This window comes from Pithys albifrons, chromosome 25 (genome assembly GCF_047495875.1).
Source record: "Pithys albifrons albifrons isolate INPA30051 chromosome 25, PitAlb_v1, whole genome shotgun sequence".
In the NCBI taxonomy this organism is placed as follows: Eukaryota; Metazoa; Chordata; class Aves; order Passeriformes; family Thamnophilidae; genus Pithys; species Pithys albifrons.
In genome coordinates, this window is record NC_092482.1 from 1,940,677 (window position 1) to 1,968,646 (window position 27,970).

The following is a 27,970-nucleotide window of genomic DNA, read 5'->3' on the forward strand; positions in this document are numbered from 1 at the left end:
CCCATTCTGGTGTGGCAATTCCTTGGATTTCCCAGCGAGCAGAACATCCTAAAACTTGTTCTTGTAGAGACCAAGATCGAGCTTAGAGGGTGCTTAAAATGCTGAGAAAAGCTGTTGAGGTGGCAAATAACTGTGTGCAAACTCCCTGCAGGATCCAGAGCAGCTCCAGGACAAATCCAACGAGATCCTGACAGCCATAATCCAGGGCATGAGGAAGGAGGAGCCGAGCAACAACGTCAAACTGGCGGCCACCAACGCGCTCCTCAACTCCTTGGAGTTCACCAAAGCAAACTTTGACAAAGAGGTGAGTGAGGAGGGAAAACAAAACCCCCTTGGCCTCCAGTTCCAGGGCTGAATCCACGGTCTGTGATGAGCAATCATGCACCACGCTGAGCTTTGATGGATAATCCTGTTCAATCTGAGACTTGGATTCAGCTGGAAGCCCCCCGGGGTCCGGGAATTCCGTGGGATTCTGCAGTGGGAAGGAAGCTCTGGCTCTTTGTTTGGGAGGGGGATGGATCTGAGCTGAGCCTGGTGGATGCTGTGCTTCCTGATCCAGCTGGGATCAGCACTTCCTTTCAAGTGCTGTGGCTCCAATCCAGGTTTATCTTGGCCTCTGGAATCTGGTGGGGGAGGAAAAGTCCAGCAGGGGCCTCGGGATGAGCCTCTTTGCAGAACAGCCAAACCTCCTGACTTTGCCTTTTCCTCCTCAGGTTGAGTCAATCCTTTAGTTCCTGCAGGTGGGATTGGGTTAAACCCGAGCTCAGAGGGGCTTTCAGTGACAACTCAGCCTAAAGATTCCTTGGGATTGTTGGGTTGGATCAGCTGAGACTTCCAGAAGTGGGGGTGGGAGGTGGATGATCCACTCAGGCTCCACTTGTGGGGGTTCAGTCCTGTTAGATGATGATGATGATGATGATAATAATAATAATTATAATGATAATTAATAATAATGATTATAATGATAATTAATAATAATGATAATGATAATTAATAATAATTATTATAATGACAATTAATAATAATGATAATGATAATTAATAATGATGATGATAATTAATAATAATTATAATGATAATTAATAATAATGATTATAATTATGAAAATTATGATTATTATAATAATGATAATAATAATGATTATAACGATAATTATGATGATTATAATAATAATGATGATTATAATGATGATGATAATTATGATGATAATAATAATGATGTTAATAATGATGATCATGATGATAATTAATAATAATGATAATAATGATGATGATAGTGGTAGTTAATAATAATGATAATGATGATTATGATAATGATGATAATAAATAATAATTAATAATGATGGTGATAATAATGATAATAATAATTAATAATGATGATGTGAATAATAATAGTAATGATTACAATGATAATTAATAATGATAATAATTAATATTAATAATGATTATAATAATTAATAATGATAATTTATAACAATAATGTGAATAATAATTAATAATGATAATTGATGGTAATTATGACGATATAATTAAAATACTAATAATGATAATAATTAATAATTGTGGTGATAATGATAATTAATAATGATAATTCTGATGATGATAATAATGATGATGATAATAATGATGATGATGATAACAACAATAACAGTAACAACAATAATCAATCAATCAATCAATCAGTCTGTTTTTCCCACCAAAGTGTGGGAATCCAAGTGCTGCCCCTGGAGCAATTGCTGTGCTGACTGGAGTTTCCTTGGAGGAACTGCTGAAATAGGAAACAGCAGGATTGTTTCCTTCTTTCCCTGAAAAGCTGAGCCTTTGTTTCACTTTTTATTGTCTGTTAAAACACTTCAGAAAGGAATGTTGGGATTCCCCTTTCTTGGGAAGGGAATGGTTTAAAATAGTGCAGTGAGTGCCCGGAGCTTTCCCTGGATCTTCAGGAGTGCTGCAGGAGGTTCTGGGCCAGTCCAGCCTCCCCAGGAAGCCTTGCAAGGCCTTGATGGATTTCTGAGACTCTCCTAATGTTCTTTTTTCTTTCTTTCTCTAGTCTGAAAGGCACTTTATTATGCAAGTAGTCTGTGAAGCAACACAGTGTCCAGACACAAGGGTGAGTGAGCTCAGGGCTTGGCTTGGCCCTGCACCTTCCTGGGGCAGCTGAGGGGGAACCTCTGCCAGCCCAGACAGAGAAAAAGGGCAGAAATGTGATAAATTATCCCCTTTTACCCACCAGGTACGAGTGGCTGCCTTGCAGAACCTGGTGAAGATCATGTCCCTTTATTATCAGTATATGGAGACTTACATGGGGCCTGCTCTGTTTGCTGTGAGTGTTCAGCTTTCTGGCATTTGTATCTCTCCCTTTTATTTGTATTTATAGTTCACCCATTTATTTGTACTGATAGTTCTCAAATTTATTTTTATTTATGTGTCTCACATTTGTATTTGTGTCCCACATTTATTTGTATTGATAGTTTTCATATTTATTTGTGTTTATAATTCTCACACTTATTTGTGTTTATAATTCTCACATTTATTTGTGTTTATAATTCTCACATTTATTTGTGTTTATAATTCTCACATTTATTTGTGTTTATAATTCTCACACTTGTTTGTGTTTATAATTCTCACACTTATTTGTAGCTCTAATTCTTATATTTGTTTGTATTCCAATTCTCATATTTATTTATATTATACCTGATCTTCCTTTATTTATATTTCTCACACTTATTTCTCTGACCTTCCTTTGATTGTATTTATATTCCTCACAGTTATTTCCCTGCTCTCCCTCTCCTCTGTCCTAACCCACTCCCAGAGTTTCCTGACATCCCTAATTTTCCTTCCTTTGCCTGTTCCTGTTCCTGGGAATGCCTCTCCCACCAAACCCCCTAAACCAGGAGCAGGAGCCTCAGCCCTGGCACTCCCAGAGCTGAGACAATGCTGATTTTGTAGCTGCTTTTCAGCCTCCCAGGGGGCTCAGAGCTGATCAAATAATCCTCTTTGGCAGCTCCAGGAACAGTAACCCCAACGTGGCATCTGATTTCAGCCACTCTGGAATCTCCTGCCCACAGGAGGTGGATTCCAGGAGAAACAACTTGCTGGAATGTCCTTTCCCCCTCTTTTCCTGGCTCTGCAGATCACGATTGAGGCGATGAAAAGCGACATAGACGAGGTGGCTCTGCAGGGAATCGAGTTCTGGTCCAACGTCTGCGACGAGGAGATGGACTTGGCCATAGAAGCCTCAGAGGTGGGAGAGGTGGGAAGGCTTGGATCCCACTGGGGAGGGGTTGGATCCCACTGGGAAAGGGTTGGATCCCACTGGGGAGGGGTTGGATCCCACTGGGAAAGGGTTGGATCCCACTGGGGAGGGGTTGGATCCCACTGGGGAGGGGTTGGAGCCGCCTGGGGAGGGGTTGGATCCCACTGGGAAAGAGTTGGAGCTGCCTGGGGAGGGGTTGGATCCCACTGGGGAGGGGTTGGATCCCACTGGGAAAGGGTTGGATCCCACTGGGAAAGGGTTGGATCCCACTGGGGAGGGGTTGGATCCCACTGGGGAAGGGTTGGATCCCACTGGGAAAGGGTTGGAGCCGCCTGGGAAGGCTTGGTGGGAAAAGGGTTGGATCCACCTGGGAAAAGGGTTGGATCCACCTGGGAAAAGGGTTGGATCCACCTGGGAAAAGGGTTGGATCCACCTGGGGAAGGAGTTGGATCCACGTGGGAGGGGTTGGGTCCCCCTGGGAAGGGCTTGGATCCCCCTGGGCGGGCTTGGATCCCCCTGGGAAGGGTTGGATCCAGCTGGGAGGGCTTGGATCCAGCTGGGAAGGTCTGGATCCTTCTGGACTTTGGCCACCCCTGGGAGTGTTTCCCAGGTGGGACAGAGCAGGAGGCTCCAGCTGAGCCCCAGGCTGGCTCTGCTGCTGCCACAGCTCAGGGAACAGCAGGATTTGGTTCCTTCTCTCCTTGGAAAACTCTCCTTGTTTCTCTTTTCCTTTTGGGCACTTGAGATGGGAGTTTGGGATTCCCATTTTGGGGAAGAAATGGAGTAAAGGGGGGCAGTGCTGAGCTGTGCTCGGGTTGTTCTGCCCTCCAGGGGAAATGTGAGGCTTTAGCTGGGGAGCTGCATTTGTGTTCCCTTTAATCACAGAATCATGGAATGATTTGGCTTGGAAGGACCTTAAAATCCCAATCCCACTCCCTGCCATGTGCAGGGACACCTTCCACTATTCCAGGTTGCTCCAAGCCCTGTCCAACCCTTTTCTTTAAAATAACCCAATTAAACTGCTCTTATTTCCTATTTCCACCTCATTCTGCACTTAAATGCAGGTGCTGCTCCTCTCCCAGGGCTCTCCCAGATTTCTGCTAAAAATAATGCACATAATTAATGGAAAAAAGACCAAAAAATAAATAATGCACATGATTAATGGAAAAAAGACCAAAAAATAAAAGTCATTTTTGCATGGAATGGGTGGGACTGGATTTGGGGTGTTGTTCTGCATGAAGATGCTGTTTGCATAAATAACTGCAGAGACCAAGAACAGCTGGAACTTTGAAGGGCTCAGATGAATCATTTCCATCTTTACAAGCACCTAAATATGTATTTATGTTGAACATCCCCAAAAAAAAAAGCAAGGAGAGAAGGCCAGGCAGCAGCTCATGGGTTTGGATTATTTGCTGAGCACCTTTTGCTCCTTCCCCTGGAGGTCACCTGGTAATTACAGAAATCAGGGATAATTGTGCCCTGGGAGGAGGGATCTGGCTGTGCAGGGAGTGGGAAATGAAACTGGAATATTTCACTGGGTGTCCTTGAGCTTCAGGTTTGTGTTGGGGAGGAGAGGAAAGTGTGGAAAGGGAATTTGGAGTTTACAAAGGGAGTTTGTAATAATTTTATATAAATAATAATAATAACAGTAATAACAATCCTGTAATGTTTTAATATAGTGTGTTAATGATGTAAATTATATATAATACTATTGATAGAGATATAATATCTAACAAAATGTAGAATATGTAATAAAATATGATATATAGTGGTATAATGAAGTATAAATAATATATACTCTTTAGTATGTCTAATATGATCCATAATATGTATAAAATGTTATATTATTGATGTAATAATTGTGAGGTATATTTTTATATCTCTATATCTATATATAGAGGTATATTTTTAAATATATATATTTATAGATGTGTGTATATATATGTGTATTTATATATATGTATTATATATATATGTAATGTGTATAAATACACTATATAATAATAATTTTGAAGGGAATTTATAATTCAGCCTCCTCAGCCCCTGGAAATTCACTTTCTATCCCATTTTTTCCAGGCAGCAGAGCAAGGGAGGCCCCCAGAACACACCAGCAAGTTCTATGCCAAGGGAGCTCTGCAGTATTTGGTCCCAATCCTGACCCAGACCCTGACAAAGCAGGTGAGTGCAGAATCCCTGCTGGAATCCCTGCTGGAATCCAGGGATGCTGCCCTGGAATGGGCTCCCTGGGAATTGGGTTCCTCTGGCAAAGGTGAGTGTGGAATCCCTGCTGGAATCCCTGCTGGAATCCAGGGATGCTGCCCTGGAATGGGCTCCTCTGGGAATTGGGTTCCTCTGGCAAAGGTGAGTGCAGGATCCCTGCTGGAATCCAGGGATGCTGCCCTGGAATGGGCTCCCCTGGGAATTGGGTTCCTCTGGCAAAGGTGAGTGTGGAATCCCTACTGGAATCCAGGGATGCTGCCCTGGAATGGGCTCCCTGGGAATTGGGTTCCTCTGGCAAAGGTGAGTGTGGAATCCCTGCTGGAATCCCTGCTGGAATCCAGGGATGCTGCTCTGGAATGGGCTCCCCTGGGAGTTGGGTTCCTCTGGCAAAGGTGAGTGTGGAATCCCGGGATGCTGCCCTGGGATGGGCTCCCCTGGGAATTGGGTTCCTCTGTCAAAGGTGAGTGTGGAATCCCTGCTGGAATCCCTGCTGGAATCCAGGGATGCTGCTCTGGGATGAGGCTCCCTGGGAATTGGGTTTCTCTGGCAAAGGTGAGTGTGGAATCCCTGCTGGAATCCCTGCTGGAATCCAGGGATGCTGCTCTGGGATGGGGCTCCCTGGGAATTGGGTTTCTCTGGCAAAGGTGAGTGTGGAATCCCTGCTGGAATCCCTGCTGGAATCCAGGGATGCTGCCCTGGAATGGGCTCCCCTGGGAACTGGGTTTCTCTGGCAAAGGTGAGTGTGGAATCCCTGCTGGAATCCAGGGATGCTGCTCTGGGATGGGGCTCCCTGGGAATTGGGTTCCTCTGGCAAAGGTGAGTGTGGAATCCCTGCTGGAATCCCTGCTGGAATCCAGGGATGCTGCCCTGGAATGGGCTCTCCTGGGAACGGAGTTCCTGCTCCAGGTCATGGCAGTCCTTGGTCTGTGATGAGTTTCATGCACCACTCTGAGCAGATGATGCATCATTTTTAGGGCTGAGACTGGAACTGCCTCCAGCAGGTTTTTGCTCCTCTATTCTGTGGTTTCTGGAGGGGTTTGGTGATTCCCTGTGTTCCTGATGGAATATTTATGGAATTAAAGCCAGTGTTGTACATGCTGAGATCCAATTCCTGCCATTTTGGAGCCTGAACTGCAAGGCCTGTGTTTATTTAAACACTTCCCAGGGACTTGTTTGGGCTGTGCTTTCCCAGCTAATCAAAATTAATGGCTCTGCTGCAGCAGGTCTAATTAGAAAATAAAACTGTTAATTAAGCTGCATGGGACAGAGGTCATTTGGCTGGGAAAAGTGCTCTGAGGGAGTCCAGGGATTTGTTTCCCTGGTTGTTTTGTGTCATGGATAAGGGGAGCTGAACTGCAGGAGGGTTGTTAAACACAACAGGGGAGACCAACCCAGGCTGAGCTTTAAGGGGTGTCAGAGCCTGAGTTTAGTGGGGGAAGGAGCTGCTGGACTGGTGCAGGGGCCACTCTGGGATGGAGGACATGGATCCAAGGGCTAAAACCTCCACCTGGCTGAGAGGGAAGCAGTTTGGGAGTTGGATGAAGGAGCAGAGGGTGTGAGTGACTCCGATCACCACAAACCCAACGCCCGGTGCTGAGCTGGGGTTGATCCCACACATCTGAGGGCTGTTCCTGCTGCTGTTCCAGGATGAAAACGATGATGATGACGACTGGAACCCCTGCAAGGCTGCTGGGGTGTGCCTGATGCTGCTGGCCACGTGCTGTGAGGACGACATCGTGCCCCACGTGCTGCCCTTCATCAAGGAGCACATCAAGAACCCCGACTGGCGCTACCGCGACGCCGCCGTCATGGCCTTCGGCTGCATCCTCGAGGGGCCCGAGCCCAACCAGCTCAAACCCCTGGTCATACAGGTCAGGGCTGGGGCCTGCAGGGCCAGGAGAGAGCCTGGGGCAGCTGGGGCAGGGATGCTGCTTTGGGGGTGCTTGTAATTTAAGGGGAATCTGAAGGATATGGTTTGGTTTGGGGGCTCACGGAGCTTAAAATCCCTGGATTATTTGGAGCAGGAATTCTGCTTGGCACGTGTGTTCATTTAGGGAGAATCAGAAGGGTATCACCTGGTCTGGGGGGCTTGTGGAGCTAAAAGTCCTTGGCTTATTTGGAGCAGGAATTAGAAGGATATCACCTGGGTTTGGAGGTTTGTAGAGCCAAAAATCCCTGGGTTATTTGGAGCAGGAATCAGAAGGATATCACCTGGTTTTGAGGGCTTGTAAAGCAAAAAATCCCTGGGTTATTTGGAGCAGGAGTTAGAAGGATATCACCTGGTTTTGGGGGCTCATGGAGCTTAAAATCCCTGGATTATTTGGAGCAGGAATTCTGCTTGGCACGTGTGTTCATTTAGGGAGAATCAGAAGGGTATCACCTGGATTTGGAGGTTTGTAGAGCCAAAAATCCCTGGGTTATTTGGAGCAGGAATCAGAAGGATATCACCTGGTTTTTGGGACTCATGGAGCTAAAAATCCCTGGGTTATTTGGAGCAGGAATCAGAAGGATATCACCTGGCTTGGGGGGCTTGTGGAGCTAAAAATCCTTGGCTTATTTGGAGCAGGAATTAGAAGGATATCACCTGGTTTTTGGGACTCATGGAGCTAAAACTCCCTGGGTTGTTTGGAGCAGGAATTCTGCAAGTGCTGTGGAGACTGTCCCTGCTACAGGTGTGATGGAAACCAAACGGAGCAGGTGTTTGGAAAAGGGATGTTGGGATTTGGCCTTTCTGGGGAGGCTGGAAGGAGAGATGAGGTGCTTTGTTCCCCACCACCTGCAGCTGCTCCTGTGGTGATTCCAGAACTAACTCAGGGACCAGGAGGGTTTTACCTCAGTGCAAATTCACTACCAAGGATTATCTCAGGTTCTGCCTTCTGAGAGAGTGGGACTGAGTGGAGAGGAGGATTTGCTCGTCAGAGCAAAGTTTGGAGCTTCCAGAGTGGGAGAAACTGGGTTGGCCTAAGGAGGAGAAGGGTGTTAATTAAATAAATAATTCTCTATGTTGCCTGTGCTGCCCTGGCTGCTGTTTCAGGCCATGCCCACGTTGATAGAGCTGATGAAGGACCCCAGTGTGGTGGTGAGGGACACGACGGCCTGGACGGTGGGCAGGATCTGTGAGATGCTCCCCGAGGCTGCCATCAACGACATCTACCTGGCCCCTCTGCTGCAGTGCCTGATGGAGGGGCTCAGTGCTGAGCCCAGGGTGGCCACCAACGTCTGCTGGGTAAGGAGCCCCCAGAGGAACCCCCTCCAGCCACGGAATGGCCCTGCTGGGCTGGGGGGGCTGAAGGTCCTGCTGGTCCCACCGTGCGCAAGTGCCACGTGGGGCTTAGACCAGCAGGGCTGGTGGTTCTGCCTGTTGGGATGGCTGGATGGGGGCTGCTTCCAGGCAGGAGTTTCCCCTGCTGCTTCCAGGCAGGAGTTTCCCCTGCTGCTTCCAGGCAGGAGGAATTTCCCCTGCTGCTTCCAGGCAGGAGGAATTTCCCCTGCTGCTTCCAGGCAGGAGGAATTTCCCCTGCTGCTTCCAGGCAGGAGGAATTTCCCCTGCTGCTTCCAGGCAGGAGGAATTTCCCCTGCTGCTTCCAGGCAGGAGGAATTTCCCCTGCTGCTTCCAGGCAGGAGGAATTTCCCCTGCTGCTTCCAGGCAGGAGGAATTTCCCCTGCTGCTTCCAGGCAGGAGGAATTTCCCCTGCTGCTTCCAGGCAGGAGGAATTTCCCCTGCTGCTTCCAGGCAGGAGGAATTTCCCCTGCTGCTTCCAGGCAGGAGGAATTTCCCCTGCTGCTTCCAGGCAGGAGGAATTTCCCCTGCTGCTTCCAGGCAGGAGGAATTTCCCCTGCTGCTTCCAGGCAGGAGGAATTTCCCCTGCTGCTTCCAGGGAGGAGGAATTTCCCCTGCTGCTTCCAGGCAGGAGGAATTTCCCTGCTGGGCAACCTGGAGCTCCCCTGGAGCAGCTTGGAGGTTGTTTGCTCTGGTCCTGGAACTTGTCACTGGGAGCAGAGCCCAGCCTGGCCCAGCTCCCTCCTGCTGGCAGGAGGTTATTGGAGTGGATAAGAGTGCAAAGGAATAGATAATGAATACACACAGTTCTGGGTTTTCTACATTTTTCTATTTTTTTCTATTTTTTTAAATTTTTCCCCCCTTTTGCCCCTCCCCCTTCCCTTTTGCCCCTCCCCCTTCCCTTTTGCCCCTCCCCCTTCCCTTTTGCCCCTCCCCCTTCCCTTTTGCCCCTCCCCCTTCCCTTTTGCCCCTCCCCCTTCCCTTTTGCCCCCTCCCCCTTCCCTTTTGCCCCCTCCCCCTTCCCTTTTGCCCCCTCCCCCTTCCCTTTTGCCCCCTCCCCCTCTCCCTTTTGCCCCCTCCCCCTTCCCTTTTGCCCCCTCTCCCTTTTGCCCCCTCTCCCTTTCCTGTATTTTCCCACTCACACCTCAATGGATTTCAGGCTGATTCATGACTTGCTCCCCCAACACACTCTGTGGTTGGCTCTTAAATTATTCCAAATCTCCTTTGTGGCTCTGGTAGGAAAGAATAAAGGACCAAGTGGATTCTTAGGAGGAAAATCAGAATATTCACTGTGTGCAGAAGTTGCCTTTGGTTTTAAATGCTGTGGGAACTCCCTGGGAATGTGTAATGGCTGTTTGGAAAAGGGATGTTGGGGTTTGAGGGTTTTTTGGGAGGCAGCTGGATTGGCTTAAGGAAGAGCTGCAAAACCTTTTTCCCCATCACCCAAACCTGGTCCTGTGGTGGTTCCAGAAGGAATTTTGGGAGCAGGAGGATTTTATCTGGGTGCAAATCCACTCCCAGAGGCATCTCTGCTCTTCCCTGTCCCTCCCTGCCTTCAGAGAGAGCTGCTGGGGTGGAACTGAATGGAGAGGGGGATTGGCATGGCAGAACAAAGGTTAGGAAGGGCAGGATCTGCTTTTCCACCATTCCAGAGGTTTAAAGGCTTCCCCTGCTCCTGGAAAACTCCTCCTGGCTGTGGCTTTTTGTCTGATCAAAATGATGCTCGGGGTGTGCTTTGAAATGAACCCCAGAAACTCCTCCCACCCACCTGGCTCAGCACAACTATTTGGGGCTGTTAATCCTGCACCTTTTCTGGGAACGGTTTGGAAAACTGCTGGAATGTGAGGGAAGCTCAGGGGAATTAAAGCAACGTCTCTGTGTCTTCCAGGCCTTCTCCAGCCTGGCTGAAGCTGCCTATGAAGCTGCAGATGTGGCTGAGGATCAGGAAGAACCAGCAACCTACTGCTTGTCCTCCTCCTTCGAGCTGATAGTGCAGAAGCTTCTGGAGACTGCAGACAGGTGCCTGGAGCTCCCCAGGGAGGCTCTGGGGGTTTGGGACCTCCTTCCTGAAGGCTCTTGGGTTGGCAGCTGAGACCTGAGTGGGGTCTGGGCAGAACTGGCATCTTTGGGCATCACAGGGAATGGAGAAGGGAATGCCAGGGAAACACTGGAGCATCTCACAGGGTTTTATCTGTGCTCTCAGGGAGTCTGAGGGTTCCCCCCCAAAGAGGGTTCCTCTTCCCTGTTTTCCTTTGGATCTCTTATTTTACTTTGAGTCTCCTGGTTTTGTATCTCCGGTTTAGCTCTGAGTGTGGGGCCAGCTTGGGGGTGAGTGTGGGGCCAGCTTGGGGGTGAGTGTGGGGCCAGCTTGGGGGTGAGTGTGGGGCCAGCTTGGGGGTGAGTGTGGGGCCAGTTTGGGGGTGAGTGTGTGGGGCCAGTTTGGGGGTGAGTGTGTGGGGCCAGTTTGGGGGTGAGTGTGTGGGGCCAGTTTGGGGGTGAGTGTGTGGGGCCAGTTTGGGGGTGAGTGTGTGGGGCCAGTTTGGGGGTGAGTGTGTGGGGCCAGTTTGGGGGTGAGTGTGTGGGGCCAGTTTGGGGGTGAGTGTGTGGGGCCAGTTTGGGGGTGAGTGTGTGGGGCCAGTTTGGGGGTGAGTGTGTGGCCAGCTTGGGGGTGAGTGTGTGGGGCCAGCTTGGGGGTGAGTGTGTGTGGCCAGCTTGGGGGTGAGTGTGTGGCCAGCTTGGGGGTGAGTGTGTGGCCAGTTTGGGGGTGAGTGTGTGGCCAGCTTGGGGGTGAGTGTGGGGCCAGCTTGGGGGTGAGTGTGGGGCCAGCTTGGGGGTGAGTGTGGGGCCAGCTTGGGGGTGAGTGTGGGGCCAGCTTGGGGGTGAGTGTGGGGCCAGCTTGGGGGTGAGTGTGTGGCCAGCTTGGGGGTGAGTGTGTGGCCAGCTTGGGGGTGAGTGTGGGGCCAGCTTGGGGGTGAGTGTGGGGCCAGCTTGGGGGTGAGTGTGTGGGGCCAGCTTGGGGGTGAGTGTGTGGGGCCAGCTTGGGGGTGAGTGTGTGGGGCCAGCTTGGGGGTGAGTGTGGGGCCAGCTTGGGGATGAGTGTGTGGGGCCAGCTTGGGGGTGAGTGTGTGGGGCCAGCTTGGGGGTGAGTGTGTGGGGCCAGCTTGGGGGTGAGTGTGTGGGGCCAGCTTGGGGGTGAGTGTGTGGGGCCAGCTTGGGGGTGAGTGTGTGGGGCCAGCTTGGGTCTGAGTGTGGGGCCAGCTTGGGTCTGAGTGTGGGGCCAGCTTGGGTCTGAGTGTGGGGCCAGTTTAGCTTTGGTTGTCCCCAGTTTCACCTCGTCCCCAGTTTAACTTTGCTTGTCCCCAGTTTAACTTTCAATCTCCTGCTCTACTTGGGCTCTGAGTGCTGAGTGCCCCTTCCAGGCTCAGCCAGGTTGGCTGCAGGGCACTGGATAACCAGAATTGCAGCAGGACACAACTAAAATCCAGATGTATTCTCCATTTCCCTGCCTGTTCCACCCCTGTTTCTTTCTGGAGGTTCCATCCCTTTCCAAAATATTTTGCTCTCCCTTCTGCAGAGGGAACAAACAACAAAACTGAAGTTTTATTGTGCCCTGAAGGCCACAGAAACCTCCCCAGCACCACATTTCTCACCCTCCCAGTGTCTGGGCTCTCAGGGGGACACTGATGTGCCTCTCACCTCTCTTTGGGGGCTTTGAGGCTTTTTTTTTTTCCCAGAGACTGAAGATACTGAAAATCATTCTTAGGGAATAAAAAGAAAGAAAAAAAAAAAGGTGGCTTCCTAAATTTCCTTTGCTTTCACAGCTTGGAAATCAGGGATGCAAGTGCTGCCTGTCACAGCACCCAAGTGTAGCTGTTGCTGGTTTACTAAAATAAAAGGTCTGTTTCTAAGCAAGGCTGAGCACTGAGAGCTGCAAATTATTCCTTCTGTTGCAGGCCTGATGGACACCAGAATAACCTGAGGAGTTCTGCATATGAATCTCTGATGGAAATAGTGAAAAACAGTGCCAAGGATTGTTATCCTGCTGTCCAAAAAACAACCCTGGTCATCATGGAGCGACTCCAGCAAGTGCTGCAGATGGAGGTGGGTAAATCCCAACTCCCACCCCCCTTGGGAGCAGCTGCTCCATCCCTGGAAGTGTCCAAGGCCAGGCTGGAAGGGCTGGGAACAACCTGGGATAGTGGGAGTTGTCCCAGGGGTTGGAACTGGATTAAGGTCCCTTCCAACCCAAACCACTCTGGGATTCTGTTTGAAGCTTCTGCACAGTCTCTCCTGTCTCAGATTTGAAAAACCCCAAATATTTAAGCCCAAATGGCCCTGCTGGTGCTGTCAGTGCAATGCAGGCTCCTCTCTCTTGTGTTCCAGTCTCACATCCAGAGCACCTCCGACAGAATCCAGTTCAATGACCTGCAGTCCCTCCTTTGTGCCACTCTCCAGGTGAGTCCCTGCTGCCTCTGGGGGGGTTTCTGGGAATGAGGGGAGTTTAGGGATGTCTCTGTGCCCCTGAGGATCCAAACTCAGGGCCTGTTGATCAGATCTGAGGGAGGAAAAGGGATTTGTGTCCCAGCTGACACGTGGGAGGTGAGACCAGGATCAGAAGCCTTGAGTGTGCTCCAGTGACAGAATTTGGGGCAGTTTGAATCAAGAGCACTGTGGGCAGCCTGGGAAAGGTGGAATGGGGGACTGTGTGTGCTGTCAGTGGAATGGGGGACTGTGTGTGCTGTCAGTGGAAAGGTGGAATGGGGGACTGTGTGTGCTGTCAGTGGAATGGGGGACTGTGTGTGCTGTCAGTGGAAAGGTGGAATGGGGGACTGTGTGTGCTGTCAGTGGAATGGGGCACTGTGTGTGCTGTCAGTGGAATGGGGGTCTGTGTGTGCTGTCAGTGGAATGGGGGACTGTGTGTGCTGTCAGTGGAATGGGGACTGTGTGTGCTGTCAGTGGAATGGGGACTGTGTGTGCTGTCAGTGGAATGGGGGTCTGTGTGTGCTGTCAGTGGAATGGGGCACTGTGTGTGCTGTCAGTGGAATGGGGCACTGTGTGTGCTGTCAGTGGAAAGGTGGAATGGGGGACTGTGTGTGCTGTCAGTGGAATGGGGCACTGTGTGTGCTGTCAGTGGAATGGGGCACTGTGTGTGCTGTCAGTGGAATGGGGGACTGTGTGTGCTGTCAGTGGAATGGGGCACTGTGTGTGCTGTCAGTGGAATGGGGACTGTGTGTGCTGTCAGTGGAATGGGGGACTGTGTGTGCTGTCAGTGGAAAGGTGGAATGGGGCACTGTGTGTGCTGTCAGTGGAATGGGGCACTGTGTGTGCTGTCAGTGGAATGGGGCACTGTGTGTGCTGTCAGTGGAATGGGGGACTGTGTGTGCTGTCAGTGGAATGGGGGACTGTGTGTGCTGTCAGTGGAAAGGTGGAATGGGGGACTGTGTGTGCTGTCAGTGGAAAGGTGGAATGGGGCACTGTGTGTGCTGTCAGTGGAATGGGGCACTGTGTGTGCTGTCAGTGGAATGGGGGACTGTGTGTGCTGTCAGTGGAAAGGTGGAATGGGGGACTGTGTGTGCTGTCAGTGGAATGGGGCACTGTGTGTGCTGTCAGTGGAATGGGGGACTGTGTGTGCTGTCAGTGGAATGGGGGAATGGGGGACTGTGTGTGCTGTCAGTGGAATGGGGGACTGTGTGTGCTGTCAGTGGAATGGAGGACTGTGTGTGCTGTCAGTGGAATGGGGGACTGTGTGTGCTGTCAGTGGAATGGGGGAATGGGGGACTGTGTGTGCTGTCAGTGGAATGGGGGACTGTGTGTGCTGTCAGTGGAATGGGGGAATGGGGGACTGTGTGTGCTGTCAGTGGAATGGGGGACTGTGTGTGCTGTCAGTGGAATGGGGCACTGTGTGTGCTGTCAGTGGAATGGGGGAATGGGGCACTGCGTGTGCTGTCAGTGGAATGGGGGAATGGGGCACTGTGTGTGCTGTCAGTGGAATGGGGCACTGTGTGTGCTGTCAGTGGAATGGGGCACTGTGTGTGCTGTCAGTGGAATGGGGGAATGGGGCACTGCGTGTGCTGTCAGTGGAATGGGGGAATGGGGCACTGTGTGTGCTGTCAGTGGAATGGGGCACTGTGTGTGCTGTCAGGGGAATGGGGGACTGTGTGTGCTGTCAGTGGAATGGGGCACTGTGTGTGCTGTCAGTGGAATGGGGCACTGTGTGTGCTGTCAGTGGAATGGGGCACTGTGTGTGCTGTCAGTGGAATGGGGCACTGTGTGTGCTGTCAGTGGAATGGGGCACTGTGTGTGCTGTCAGTGGAATGGGGGAATGGGGGACTGTGTGTGCTGTCAGTGGAATGGGGGACTGTGTGTCCTCTCAGCTTGGCTGCTGTGTTGGCTCCAGCCTGAGCAGCCCCTGAGCTTGGCCCAGCCAGGAGAGGCTCCAGCAGGGCTGGAATTCCTTCCTCTGCCTCTGGTGGTTGGTGTTCTTATTTCAGATGGCTCTAATTAAAGTGCACTGAGAGTCCTTGAAATTAAACATCTGGTAATGAGCCAGTGTGGCTGGGAGTGCAGTGCAGTGCAGGCCCTTGGGAACTCCTACACATTCCACTGGAAATATTTACTTTTCCCCAAAAGCAGCTGGTGAGGTTGATCAGAGTTGAAGGACTGGGGTGTTTGAGAGATCCCCCATTTGCTCATTTAAAACCCCCCACCATCAGTGGTGCCTTTCACTCTCCAATTTTTGGGTTAATTTAAAAAAAAAAGAGTAGGTGGGAATAATCTACCTTTAAATTGGGCTTTAATTTCAATGCCTGGAATCTCCTCCTGGTCCAGTGTGATCACTGATCTCTCCCAGGACAGCTTTGTTTGCCTCTGAGGAGTGTTATACAAGTAGAATTACACTGCCAGTTGTAGTTTATAAACATATTTCTTCATTATCCCAAACTCTGATCCTGAAGTATTTCCTCAGTTGCAGAAAATACTGAAATATCTGAGTCAAACTTGGCACTTTTTTCAGTGTTAAATCCACTGTTTTGTTGCAGATTTTTTTCCCCATTCTGCTGGAAATGCATAATATTTAATATTTAAAATAATATTTAAAAATTATTTAAAATAATATTTTAAATTTAATATTTAAAATTTAATATTTAAAATATTTAGCATTTAAAAGGAGAAAATATTGTTAATAATTAAAATGAGATGAGAAAATCTTATCCCTGGAGGTGTCCAAGGCCAGGTTGGGCAGGGCTTGGAGCAACCTGAGATAGTGGAAGATGTTTGATGGTCTCTGAGGTTCCTTCCAACCCAAACCACCCTGTAATTCTATAAATCAAAATTAATTATTTAAACAACCCAAGTCCATCTCTTTGGAGTGAAAAATCAGCCTTAAAGTAATAATTTTCCTTTGCAGATGAAGGAATTGATCCTTTTCTTTCCATAAACCACCATTTCATAGAATCATAGAATGGATTGGGGTGGAAAAGACCTGAAATCATCAAGTCCAACCCTTGATCCAACCCCACTGATCCAACCCTTGATCCAACCCCACTGATCCAACCCTTGATCCAACCCCACTGTGATCACCAGCCCAGGGCACTCTGTGCCCTGGGCTGGTGATCACAGTAGGGTTGGATCAAGACATGGTGGATTCTCCCTCAGTGCCACATCCATTGAATGGATTGGGTTGGAAAAGACCTCCCAGATCATCAGGTCCATCCCTTGGTCCAAGAGTTCCATTCTGTGGCTCAGGAGCCCATCTGAGCTCACACTGTGACAAAAAAAGGACCTTTTTTTGAATAGCATCAAATCAAATTCCAGCTCACAAATGCCAAGCTGGGAGGGCAGGAAAGGTAAATTCAGCAGGAAAGGTGAAATTCAGCAGGAAAGGTGAAATTCAGCAGGAAAGGTGAAATTCAGCAGGAAAGGTAAAATTCATCAGGAAAGGTGAAATTCAGCAGGAAAGGTGAAATTCAGCAGGAAAGGTGAAATTCAGCAGGAAAGGTGAAATTCAGCAGGAAAGGTGAAATTCAGCAGGAAAGGTGAAAATCAGCAGGAAAGGTGAAATTCAGCAGGAAAGGTGAAATTCAGCAGGAAAGGTGAAATTCAGCAGGAAAGGTGAAAATCAGCAGGAAAGGTGAAATTCAGCAGGAAAGGTGAAATTCAGCAGGAAAGGTGAAATTCAGCAGGAAAGGTGAAATTCAGCAGGAAAGGTGAAATTCAGCAGGAAAGGTGAAATTCAGCAGGAAAGGTGAAATTCATCAGGAAAGGTAAAATCATCAGGAAAGGTAAAATTCAGCAGGAAAGGTGAAATTCAGCAGGAAAAGTAAAATTCAGCAGGAAAAGTAAAATTCAGCAGGAAAAGTAAAATTCAGCAGGAAAGGTGAAATTCAGCAGGAAAGGTGAAATTGAGCAGGAAAGGTGAAATTCAGCAGGAAAGGTGAAATTCAGCAGGAAAAATAAAATTCACCTTGTCCTGTGGCTGCAAAATGGAGTGGAGCGAAATAAATGGGACTTTACAGCCACAAAGCAGATTCTGTTCCAACTGCAGCTTCCCTGATGGGGAGGGAGGGAGGGAGGGAGGGAGGGAGGGAGGGAGGGAGGGAGGGAGGGAGGGAGGGAGGGAAGGCTCCCCCAGCCCCAGGGGGTGGAGGCAGTGCCAGTGTGTGCCCTGTGCCCCTGCAGAACGTGCTGAGGAAGGTGCAGCACCAGGATGCCCTGCAGATCTCGGACGTGGTGATGGCCTCTCTGCTGAGGATGTTCCAGAGCACAGCAGGCTCAGGGGGGGTGCAGGAGGATGCCCTCATGGCTGTCAGCACCCTGGTGGAAGGTCAGCAGGGCTGGGGGGACACCCTGGGGTCCTGCTCTCTTGGGTTGGGTGGATAAAACCACCAGGAGTTGGGGGTTTGGCTGGAGGTGTTGTGTGACCCCCACCTGGGATGGGTTTCCCAGGAATTGCCCCATTCCAGAAGGGTTGGAGGGTGAAGGATGGAGCCCAAGGCACAAGGGACACATTTCAGGAGGGAGAGGGACTTTGTGTGTGGGCAGACAGTGCCAGGACAAGGGGGATGGTTTTAAAGTGCCAGAGGGCAGGGTTAGGTGGGATGGTGGGAAGGAATTCCTCCCTGGGAGGGTGGGGAGGGGCTGGAATGGATTTCCCAGCAAAGCTGTGGCTGTCCCATCCCTGGGAGTGTCCAAGGCCAGGTTGGAGCACCCTGGGACAGTGGAAGGTGTCCCTGCCCATGGCAGGGGGTGGCACTGGGTGGGCTTTAAAGCCCCTCCTGTACCCCAGGGTGCTGCCACAGCTGGGCCTGGCTGGTTACTCCAGACTCTGTTCCTGATGATTCCAATGTTCCAGTGCTTTGGTTTCACTTGATAATGTTGCCACAGAGCAGATTTTACCAGAAATCCCCCCAAATTAGTGCAGCTCTCTCCAGGTCCCATCCCAAGGGAACCTGTTCCTCTGGAGCAGCTCCAAGACAGACTGAAGGTTACCTGAGTGATTCACCCTCCTGGTGACTCAGGGCTGTTTTGGCAGGAGATTTACAGCCATTGCTCTTGGTTGTCAGAAACCACAGTGCCAAAAATCAGCCTTGGGAGGGGTGAAGTTAAGTGGGAGCTGTGGAATTCCAGGCAGTTTAAACCTCCTGGCTGAGGGGTGGAAGGTGATGAAGCTTCACCCAGAGCTCCAGGAGCTGACAGAGGAATGTGGAAGTTGAGGTGCTGCTGGAAGTCTGGGTGTCACCTTGGAAATGTCATAAACCAGGATTTTCTCTGGAATATTTTCTGTGCACAGTCTTAGGTGGAGAGTTCCTGAAGTACATGGATGCCTTCAAACCCTTCCTTGGCATTGGGCTGAAGAACTATGCTGAGTACCAGGTAGGGATCCATCCCTTTGCCCACAGAAACTGTGGCTGCCCCATCCCTGCAGGTGTCCAGGGCCAGGTTGGAGCATCCTGGTGTGTGCAAAGTGTCCCTGCCCATGGCAGAGGGTGGGATAAGATGATCTTTAAGGTCCTTCCAACCCAAACCATTCCATGATTCCAATTCTGTGCTCAAATTCAGGCTCAGTCCAATCCAGCCCAAACCATTCCATGATTCCAATTCTGTGCTCAAATTCAGGCTCAGTCCAATCCAGCCCAGACCATTCCATGATTCCAGTTCTGTGCTCAAATTCAGGCTCAGTCCAATCCAGCCCAAACCATTCCATGATTCTAATTCTGTGCTCAAATTCAGGCTCAGTCCAATCCAACCCAGACCATTCCATGATTCCAATTCTGTGCTCAAAGTCAGGCTCAGTCCAGTCCAGCAAAGCCTCCAGTGCCTTTGCACTGCACATTTGCTGGCCTTGATGAGCAAGGAGGTTCTGCTGGTTGTGATTTCCCAGTGGAATCTCAAATCCTGCTGAATTTCCTGGGGTTTGTTCACACCAAATCCCTGTCACTCCTTTGGCACCTGCACCTCAGCTCTGGGATATCTGGGTAACCAGGCTCGTTACCCAGAGGTTTAATTAACCTGTCCCCACTGCTGAGGGCTGGAATTGCTGCATCCCTGGGGGTGGAGCCCCTGACTCAGGGCTGGGGGTGTTGCTGTGCCCTTTTCAGGTCTGCCTGTCTGCAGTGGGGCTGGTTGGGGACCTGTGCAGAGCCCTGCAGTCCAACATCCTGCCTTTCTGTGACGAGGTGATGCAGCTGCTCCTGGAGAACCTGGGGGTGAGTGAGTGTTTCCCTCCCTGCTCATTAGTAACAGTTTGGCTGCACACTCCCAGGAGGTGGGAGGTGGGAGAAGCACAAAGTGTGAGGAGTGCTGGGATCATCTCGTGTTTGACAACTGTCTTTGCTTGCTGTTTGAACGGGATCCAAACTGATTGGGGGCAAGGATTTGCATTTGGAGTAAATATCTGCAGTTTTGGGCTCCAGCCCCCTCCAAAAGGAGCCAAACTGAGCCTGGAATCTCTTCCAGAACGAGAATGTCCATCGGTCTGTGAAGCCCCAGATCCTGTCGGTGTTTGGGGACATCGCCCTGGCCATTGGGGGGGAGTTCAAGAAGTACCTGGACGTGGTGCTGAACACCCTCCAACAGGCCTCCCAGGCTCAGGTGGACAAGGTGAGCTGTGCCCAGCCCAGCACTGGGCTCTGAGCAGCCCCAGGGCATTCCCAGGGGCTCATTCCCATTTTCCTGGGCCTTTTGCAGTCCGACTATGACATGGTGGATTACCTGAACGAGCTGAGGGAGGGCTGCCTGGAAGCCTACACTGGGATCATCCAGGGCTTGAAGGGAGACCAGGAGAACGTGCACCGTGAGTGGCCTGGCTGGGAACAGGCTCTGGGTGGGATCCTGGGAATGCTCAGCATGGAAAAGACCCAGTTGGTAACCCAGCCCTGCAGTGGCACCTCCAACCCCCGTCCCCAAGTGCCACATCCACGTGTTTCTGGAGCTGTTCCAGGGCTGTGACTCCACCACTGCACTGGGCAGCCTGTCCCAGTGCTTTGCAACCCTTTCCATGAAGAAACTTTCCAAAATATCCAATCTGAACCTCCCCTGGTGCCACTTGAGGCCGTTTGCTCTTGTCCTGTCCCTTGTTCCCTGGAAGCAGAACCCAGGAGGTGGCTCCAACCTTTTCCAGGCAGGAATAAACTCCCTCCAAGCCTCCTTTTCTCTGTTGTCACACCCATGGGGACATCCCTGTTCATTCCCTGCCCTGGGGGGGTGAACACTCTGCTCCCTTGAGCATGGAGTGGATTTGGTTCCTCTGGCATTTCAGAGAAGCTCCTCAGGGTTGGATTCCTGCTGTTTTGGGCTGCTGGGAATCCCTGGGCTGTGCTGCCCCTGTGTCCCTGCTCTGCCCAAGCCTTTCCCTTGCAGCTGATGTGATGCTGGTGCAGCCCAGAGTAGAATTTATCCTGTCCTACATCGACCACATCGCTGGGGACGAGGATCACACGGATGGAGTGGTGGCTTGTGCTGCTGGACTCATAGGGTGAGCTCCCCACTCCCAGATCCTGCAACCTGCTTTTCTTCCTGCCTCTCTCAAGCATTAAACATCAATTCTGGGGGTTCACTGGGTCAAGGTGTGCAGTGTTTGCACAGGTGAGAGGGTGAAACAGGAGGTGGGAGGGAAAGTTGTTACAGAAATTCCAGATTTAGGGTGAAACAAGTAACTTACTGTAATGACCAGGCAGAAAGTGTGGCAAGAAAGCAGAATCCACTGTGACAAATTAAAGTAACCCCATAATTAATTGAAATAACTAAAATTGCTAAGTATTCACCACAGCAGGAGGTGAAATGATGCCTCCTGTCCTGCAAAAAGTGGTGCAGGGAGGGGACTTGTGCTGAGTGGGTCTTCCTGAAATTATCAGTGAAACAGCTCCTGGTGAGCTGCTCTTGCACTCCCAGATTTGCAGCTACAGGGCATTGTTGCACCTTCCAAGACTGGCATGAGAAGCAGAATTTTCCAAATATTCAAATGTAGAAGAAAATATTAAATTTTATTGCTTTAAAGCAATGGGGATGAACAGAACCTGTATAAACATTTGGGGAAATAAAGGAAGCTTTAAAAATGCCCCAAACCAAAAAGCATCCCATCCTCTGGTTCTAGAGGAGCCCAGTTTGGGGTGTTTTCATCTTTCCTGCTGAATTTAGGGCAGATCAACCCCTGCACAGGAGGTTGAGCATCTCTTTAGTCACAAGCCTGAAATCAGTGACCATCTGCAGCCTCTTCCAAAGGATCTGTGAGTCACATCTCTGTGTGCTGGCACAGCTGTTTGTGGTGCTCAAAGCCTCTCTCTCTCTCTTTCTCTCTCTCCTTCCAGGGATTTGTGTACAGCATTTGGGAAAGATGTTCTGAAATTAGTAGAAGCCAGACCCATGATCCATGAACTGCTAACGGAAGGGAGGAGATCCAAGACGAACAAAACAAAAACTCTCGCTACCTGGGCCACTAAAGAGCTGAGAAAACTGAAGAATCAAGCTTGGTAAGGGCTCCCTCCCACCCCCTTTCCTGCTCCATGATTAGGGAATTGGCTCAGCAGAGCCTGCAAGAGGCACAATCCCAAAAAAAGCTCCCTTTGACCTCGTGGATTTTTGCTTTAAACAAAAGAGTTTGTGAGAACAAATCCAGGGAGAAAACTGGGTGTGGAACAGGCAGTCATGGAATGGTTTGGGTGGGAAGGGACCTTAAAGGGATCCAGTTCCATCCCCAGGGACACCTTCCATGAGACCAGGTTGCATCCTTGGACACTCCCAGGATGGGGCAACCTGTGCCAGGGCCTGCCCACCCTCCCAGGGAGGAATTCCTTCCCAGAATCCCACCCAACCTTCCCCTCTGGCAGTTGGAAATTGTTCCCTCTTGTCCTGGCTGTGTCTGCCCATAGAAAAGGTCCCTCCTGTGCTCCTTGGGGACCATCCTGCACCTTCCAGACCTGCTGGAATTGCAGCCTTGGAGTTCAGGAGCCTCTGGGGGCTCCTCTTTGTGCCACAGTTGAGTTTCAGGAGCTGGAATCTGATCCTTAAGGCTCCCTCCCAGCACAAGCCATTCCATCATTCCACTGAAACCCCTTTTGGAGGTTGTAGGGAGGATTATTTTGACAGAATAAGTGTCACAGTTTTGTCACCCACCTTCAGATTCCTTTGGTGTCCCTGTCCCTTCTCTTTTGCTTCTACAAAGTCAATTCTCCCCCTTGTTTAAAATTCCTTCAGAATGTCAGAGTTTTGTATTCCCCTTTTTTTTTGACTTCTCCAGAATATTAAATTTTAGATTTAGATTTTAGATTTTCCTTCTCCAGAATGTTAGAATTTAGATTTAGATTTTAGATATTAGATTTTTCCTTCTCCAGAATGATAGAATTTAGATTTTAGATATTAGATTTTTTCCTTCTCCAGAATTTTAGAATTTAGATTTAGATTTTAGATGGTGATTTTCCTTCTCCAGCATATCAGATTTTAGATTTAGGTTTTAGATATTAGATTTTCCTTCTCCAGAATGATAGAATTTAGATTTTAGATATTAGATTTTCCTTCTCCAGAATTTTAGAATTTAGATTTAGATTTTAGATGGTGATTTTCCTTCTCCAACATATCAGATTTTAGATATTAGATTTTCCTTCTCCAGAATGTTAGATGCTGGTTTTTGTTGTTTTTTTTTTTGTGGAATCCTGGAATCCTTAAGGTTGGGAGAACCCTTCAAGGTGAATTCCACCCATCAGAACAAACCCCAATTCTTTGATTTTTTTTTTTTTGTTTTTTTTTTGTTTTTTCCTCCTTCCAGATCTGTTACCATTGGGATGACACCTGAGACCCCCACTGGAAAATCTCCAATCTTTTGAAAAAAACCTGGAAGTGAGGAGTGTGCACGGATGCTGAATGTTTGGGAGTGAGAGGATGAGTGAGTGAGGCTTGAAACAAAACAAGGACACACCACGTTGAAAATCCCGCCCTGGCAACGGGAGGAGGCGCCGGGACGGAATCCCGGCCAGAAACACGAGGGAGGCTCTTCTTCCAACAGCCCAGGACTGGCTTCTCCGTGGGGAACAGCCAGTTGGGAGGAGAGAGGGAAAACTGGGATCAACTGTGGTGCTCTGTGAGGTCTTGGCTGCTGGAGAAAAAGTGGAGCTTTGGATTCTCCGGCACGGGATGAGGAAGGGGGTGAAGGATTTTCAGTCGAGGAGTGAGTGTGTGTGAGTGAGGAGGTATCCACATTCTCAACTTCAAGTCATTGCAGTTTATCTTTTCCCAAAAAAAAAAAACAACAAAAACAAAACAAACCCCACAAGACAAAAAGAAAAATCTCACCAAAAAAAAAAAAAAGAAAAAAAAAGGAAAAAAAAAGAAAAAAAAATAAGGGTTGGCTGTTGCATTTCATAAACTAACTGAGGTTCAGTCCTACTGATGCAGCGTAAGAGATGTACAAAAAAAGGGTGAAAAGAGGATAAAAAAAGTTAAAAAAAAAAAACAAAGAAAAAAGGAAAAAAATAAATAAAGGAAAGTTGCTCTTTAGGGCTTTTATTTTAGGGAAATGCTGACGAATGTTCAGAGCTCCCAGCGGGTGACGCTTGTCCTGCTCAAAGCGCCTTTCCTTCCTTAATATTGTTCAACTGTGAATGTAGAAATGGGGGAAAACACAACTCTTGGTTAGAGGGAGTAGAGAAAAATCATCAGGCGAGATTTGAGGCTGAAAGAGTTCACAAAACACCCACCAGGAAGTCAAAACCACCCAGAGTTCAGTGCTCCGAATTGGCTGTGAAAGGGAAAGATCTCTCCTGACTTGTACTGTAGCAGCCCAGAACACTCACACCAAAATTGTGCCAAAGAGTTCAAAAATCAAACGAAAAACAAAAACAAACCACAACTGAAAACTTCAGGTGATATTTTGGGTTGTGAACTGAGGAGAAATTCAAATGTGCAAACACACAGGGAGAAAAAAAAAAACACAAAACAAAACACACGAGAGAAAAATTGGATAAAATGCCATTTGGAAACTGCTTGGCCTTTTGTGCTCGTTATTTGATCAGATTTAATGTGGTTTTTGGTCTCTTGCTGCACTTCAAAAACACAGAAAAAAACAGGAAAAAAAGAAATTTATATAAAATATATATATACTGAGTTGAGCTGACACGAGGCGGCACTTGTAAAAGGTTCTATTTTTCCACTGCAGTTGAAGATGAATAAAATGGTGTCAAACATTCCCCAATATTTTCCTTTTTTTTTTTTTTTGTTTTGGTTTTTTTTTTTTTTTGGTATTCTTGGTCTTTCCAGTCCCAGGGGAACCCAGGAATAACGAGTGTTTTTGTTTTTTTCCAGTAGAGTAGTGACAGTCCGAGGGCAGCTCCGCAGGGATTGGCTCTTTGCTGCTTCCCACCTCTTGTTTCACATGAAGGATCAGAATTTCCTCCCGAAGGAGGGGGGAAATTGCTTTGTGAGGATTCTCCCTTAGCCTGGAGCCAGCAATAAGCCAAGGACCAGCACACACAGGAGGTGCAGGGGCTGGAGTTGGAGGTTTCCTTGGGAGGGCTCCGGGAGGGGGAGCAGAACCTGCAGCGCCGTTTGCTGGAGCTTTGGCTTTTCAATTTTTCATTTTTTTGTTTTTTTCTTTCATTTTTATAATTTTTTCTTTTTTTTTTCCCTTGGATTTTTTCCTTTTTTTCTTTGAATTTTCTTTTTTTGTTTTTTTTTCATTTTCTTGTTTCCTCTTTCTTTTTTTTTGTTCTTTTTTCTTCTTTTTCTTCCTTTTACTTCTTTTTCTTCCTTTTTTTCTTCTATTTTTTCTTTTTTCTTCTTTTTTCTTTTTTCTTTTTCTTTTCTTCTTTTTTCTTTTTTCTTTTTCCTTTTTCTTTTCTCTTTTTTCTCTTTTCTTTTTTCTTTTTCCTCTTTTTTCCTCTTTTTTCCTCTTTTTTCCTCTTTTTTCCTCTTTTTTCCTCTTTTTTCCTCTTTTTTCCTCTTTTTTCCTCTTTTTTCCTCTTTTTTCCTCTTTTTTCCTCTTTTTTCCTCTTTTTTCCTCTTTTTTCCTCTTTTTTCCTCTTTTTTCCTCTTTTTTCCTCTTTTTTCCTCTTTTTTCCTCTTTTTTTTTTTCCTCTTTTTTTCCTCTTTTTTCCTCTTTTTTCCTCTTTTTTCCTCTTTTTTCCTCTTTTTTCCTCTTTTTTCCTCTTTTTTCCTCTTTTTTTCCTCTTTTTTCCTCTTTTTTCCTCTTTTTTCCTCTTTTTTCCTCTTTTTTTTCCTCTTTTTTTTCCTCTTTTTTCCTCTTTTTTCCTCTTTTTTCCTCTTTTTTCCTCTTTTTTTTCCTCTTTTTTCCTCTTTTTCCTCTTTTCTTTTCCTCTTTTTCCTCTTTTCTTTTCCTCTTTTTCCTCTTTTTCCTCTTTTCTTTTCCTCTTTTTCCTCTTTTCTTTTCCTCTTTTTCCTCTTTTCTTTTCCTCTTTTTCCTCTTTTCCTCTTCTTCTTTTTCCTTTTCATTTTCTTTATTCTTCATCTTTATTCTTATTTTTCCATTTTCTATTCCTCCTTTTTCAATTCCCTTTTTTTAAATTTCCCTTCTTTATTTTCCTTTTTATTTTTTTTTCCCCTTTTTAAAATTTCCCCTATTTTTCATTTTTCCCAATTTTTTTCCTTTTTTCATTTTTTTTTTTTTCATTTTCCACATTTTTTCTTTTTTTTTTTTTTCCTTCATCCCTCCCCCTCTCCCTCCCTCCCTCCCTCCTCCTTCCCTCCCTCCTCCTTCCCTCCCTCCTTCCCTCCTCCTTCCCTCCCTCCCTCCCGGAGCTGCCCCCGGAGCTGCCCCCGGAGCTGCCCCACAGCACCACACGCTCGTACAGGGTATCAGACAAGAATGTGCCTTCAGTGCTGGGCTCGGCCCCCCCAGAGCCGCCTCTGCCCCAGAGAGCAGGAAAAAACTATCAAAGAAATAAAAACAAAGCAAACCCAAATGAACTGAAGCAGCTCCCGGGGGTCGGAGCAGAGGAAGGAGCTCCGGGAAGGGCTCCGGAGCACGGCCAGGGCCAGCCTGGCTCACCTTTCTAGTAATGCCTTTTCTTTTTCGTTCGGTTCTGGGGGAGGGGGAGGGCGGGATTTCCTAAAAATGACTTGAAAAAAATAAAAAACTATTAAAAAAAATAAATAAAGCGCAAAGCCATTCCTGGGGGAGGGCGCGGGGGAGGAGCCGGAGCACTCCTCGTGTCTGTCCTGTGTGGCTGTATCGGCTGTAGACGGCAGGAGAATAAATACAGAGACAGTAGTGGAAGTTCCTGTGTCTGCCTCTTCTTGGGGGAGTTTGGGGCGGGCTTGGAGCAGGGAATCGGCTCCTCAGATCCGCAGGAGGTGCCTCGTCATCCTCAATCCCATCGCTGTGGGTTGAGGACAAACCCCCCTTTTATATCCATTTATTTCCTTTAAAGGTGATTTCACTGCTTGGCAAGTTTAAATAATGGAGTAAATAACTTATTTTTATTAATTACCTTCTTCCTCCAGGTGCTGTTTCAGTGCTCAAAGTCTGTTTGGCTCAGCAAATCCTGCCTGGCCATTGGGTGGTGCTGGAGATTCCCAACTGCTGAGGGTTCCAAACTGCTGGGAATTCCATGTTCCCAGAGATCCCAAACTAGGATTCCATGCTCCCAGAGATCCCAGACTGCTGGGAATTCCATGCTCCCAGAGATCCCAAACTGCTGGGAATCCCATGCTCCCAGAGATCCCAAACTGCTGGGAATCCCAAACTGATGGGAATTCCATGCTCCCAGAGATCCCAAACTAGGATTCCATGCTCCCAGGTTCCCATACTGCTGGAGATTCCCAACTGCTGAGGATTCCATGCTCCCAGAGATCTCAAACTGCTGGGAATCTCATACTCCCAGAGATCCCAAACTAGGATTTTATGCTCCCAGAGATCCCAAACTGCTGGGAATTCCATGCTCCCAGAGATCCCAAACTAGGATTCCAAGCTCCCAGAGATTCCAAACTGCTGGGAATCCCAAACTGCTGGGAATCCCATACTCCCAGAGATCCCAAACTAGGATTCCATGCTCCCAGAGATCCCAAACTGCTGAGGATCCCAAACTGCTGGGAATCAGATGCTCCCAGAGATCCCAAACTACTGGGAATCCCAAACTGCTGTGGATCTCAAACTGCTGGGAATCCAAAACTGCTGAGGATTCCATGCTCCCAGAGATCCCAAACTGCTGGGAATTCCATGCTCCCGGAGATCCCAAACTGCTGAGGATTCCATGCTCACAGAGATCCCAAACTGCTGGGAATTCCATGCTCACAGAGATCCCAAACTAGGATTCCATGCTCACAGAGATCCCATACTGCTGGAGATTCCCAAATGCTGAGGATTCCCAACTGCTGAAGATTCCAGAGATCCCAAACTGCTGGGAATCCCAAACTGCTGGGAATCAGATGCTCCCAGAGATCCCAAACTGCTGAGGATTCCATGCTCCCAGAGATCCCAAACTGCTGGGAATTCCATGCTCCCAGAGATCCCAAACTAGGATTCCATGCTCCCAGAGATCCCATACTGCTGGAGATTCCCAAATGCTGAGGATTCCCAACTGCTGAAGATTCCAGAGATCCCAAACTGCTGGGAATCCCAAACTGCTGGGAATCAGATGCTCCCAGAGATCCCAAACTGCTGGGAATCCCAAACTGCTGGGAATCAGATGCTCCCAGAGATCCCAAACTGCTGAGGATCCCAAACTGATGGGAATTCCATGCTCCCAGAGATCCCAAACTGCTGGGAATTCCA

The 27,970-nt window shown here is 48.5% G+C and overlaps 1 protein-coding gene across 2 annotated transcripts in view; it reads left to right on the plus strand.

Moving 5' to 3' along the window:
• Positions 1-24,428, plus strand: part of KPNB1 (karyopherin subunit beta 1) — a 37,718-nt gene extending 13,290 nt beyond the window's left edge. The window contains exons 5-22 of one of the 2 annotated variants that reach the window (XM_071577264.1): positions 152-304; positions 2,049-2,108; positions 2,232-2,321; positions 3,132-3,251; positions 5,331-5,432; positions 7,121-7,345; positions 8,509-8,700; positions 10,643-10,773; positions 12,708-12,855; positions 13,138-13,209; positions 17,431-17,575; positions 18,542-18,624; positions 19,350-19,457; positions 19,708-19,851; positions 19,939-20,044; positions 20,611-20,725; positions 21,558-21,719; positions 23,012-24,428. In XM_071577264.1, the coding sequence (XP_071433365.1) occupies positions 152-304; positions 2,049-2,108; positions 2,232-2,321; positions 3,132-3,251; positions 5,331-5,432; positions 7,121-7,345; positions 8,509-8,700; positions 10,643-10,773; positions 12,708-12,855; positions 13,138-13,209; positions 17,431-17,575; positions 18,542-18,624; positions 19,350-19,457; positions 19,708-19,851; positions 19,939-20,044; positions 20,611-20,725; positions 21,558-21,719; position 23,012 (2,157 nt within the window). In that variant the 3' untranslated portion in view covers positions 23,013-24,428. Of the gene's footprint in view, positions 1-151; positions 305-2,048; positions 2,109-2,231; positions 2,322-3,131; positions 3,252-5,330; positions 5,433-7,120; positions 7,346-8,508; positions 8,701-10,642; positions 10,774-12,707; positions 12,856-13,137; positions 13,210-17,430; positions 17,576-18,541; positions 18,625-19,349; positions 19,458-19,707; positions 19,852-19,938; positions 20,045-20,610; positions 20,726-21,557; positions 21,724-23,011 lie in introns of those variants that run through there. The other variant, XM_071577265.1, reaches the window with a different exon arrangement.
• The last annotated feature ends 3,542 nt before the right edge of the window (positions 24,429-27,970 follow it).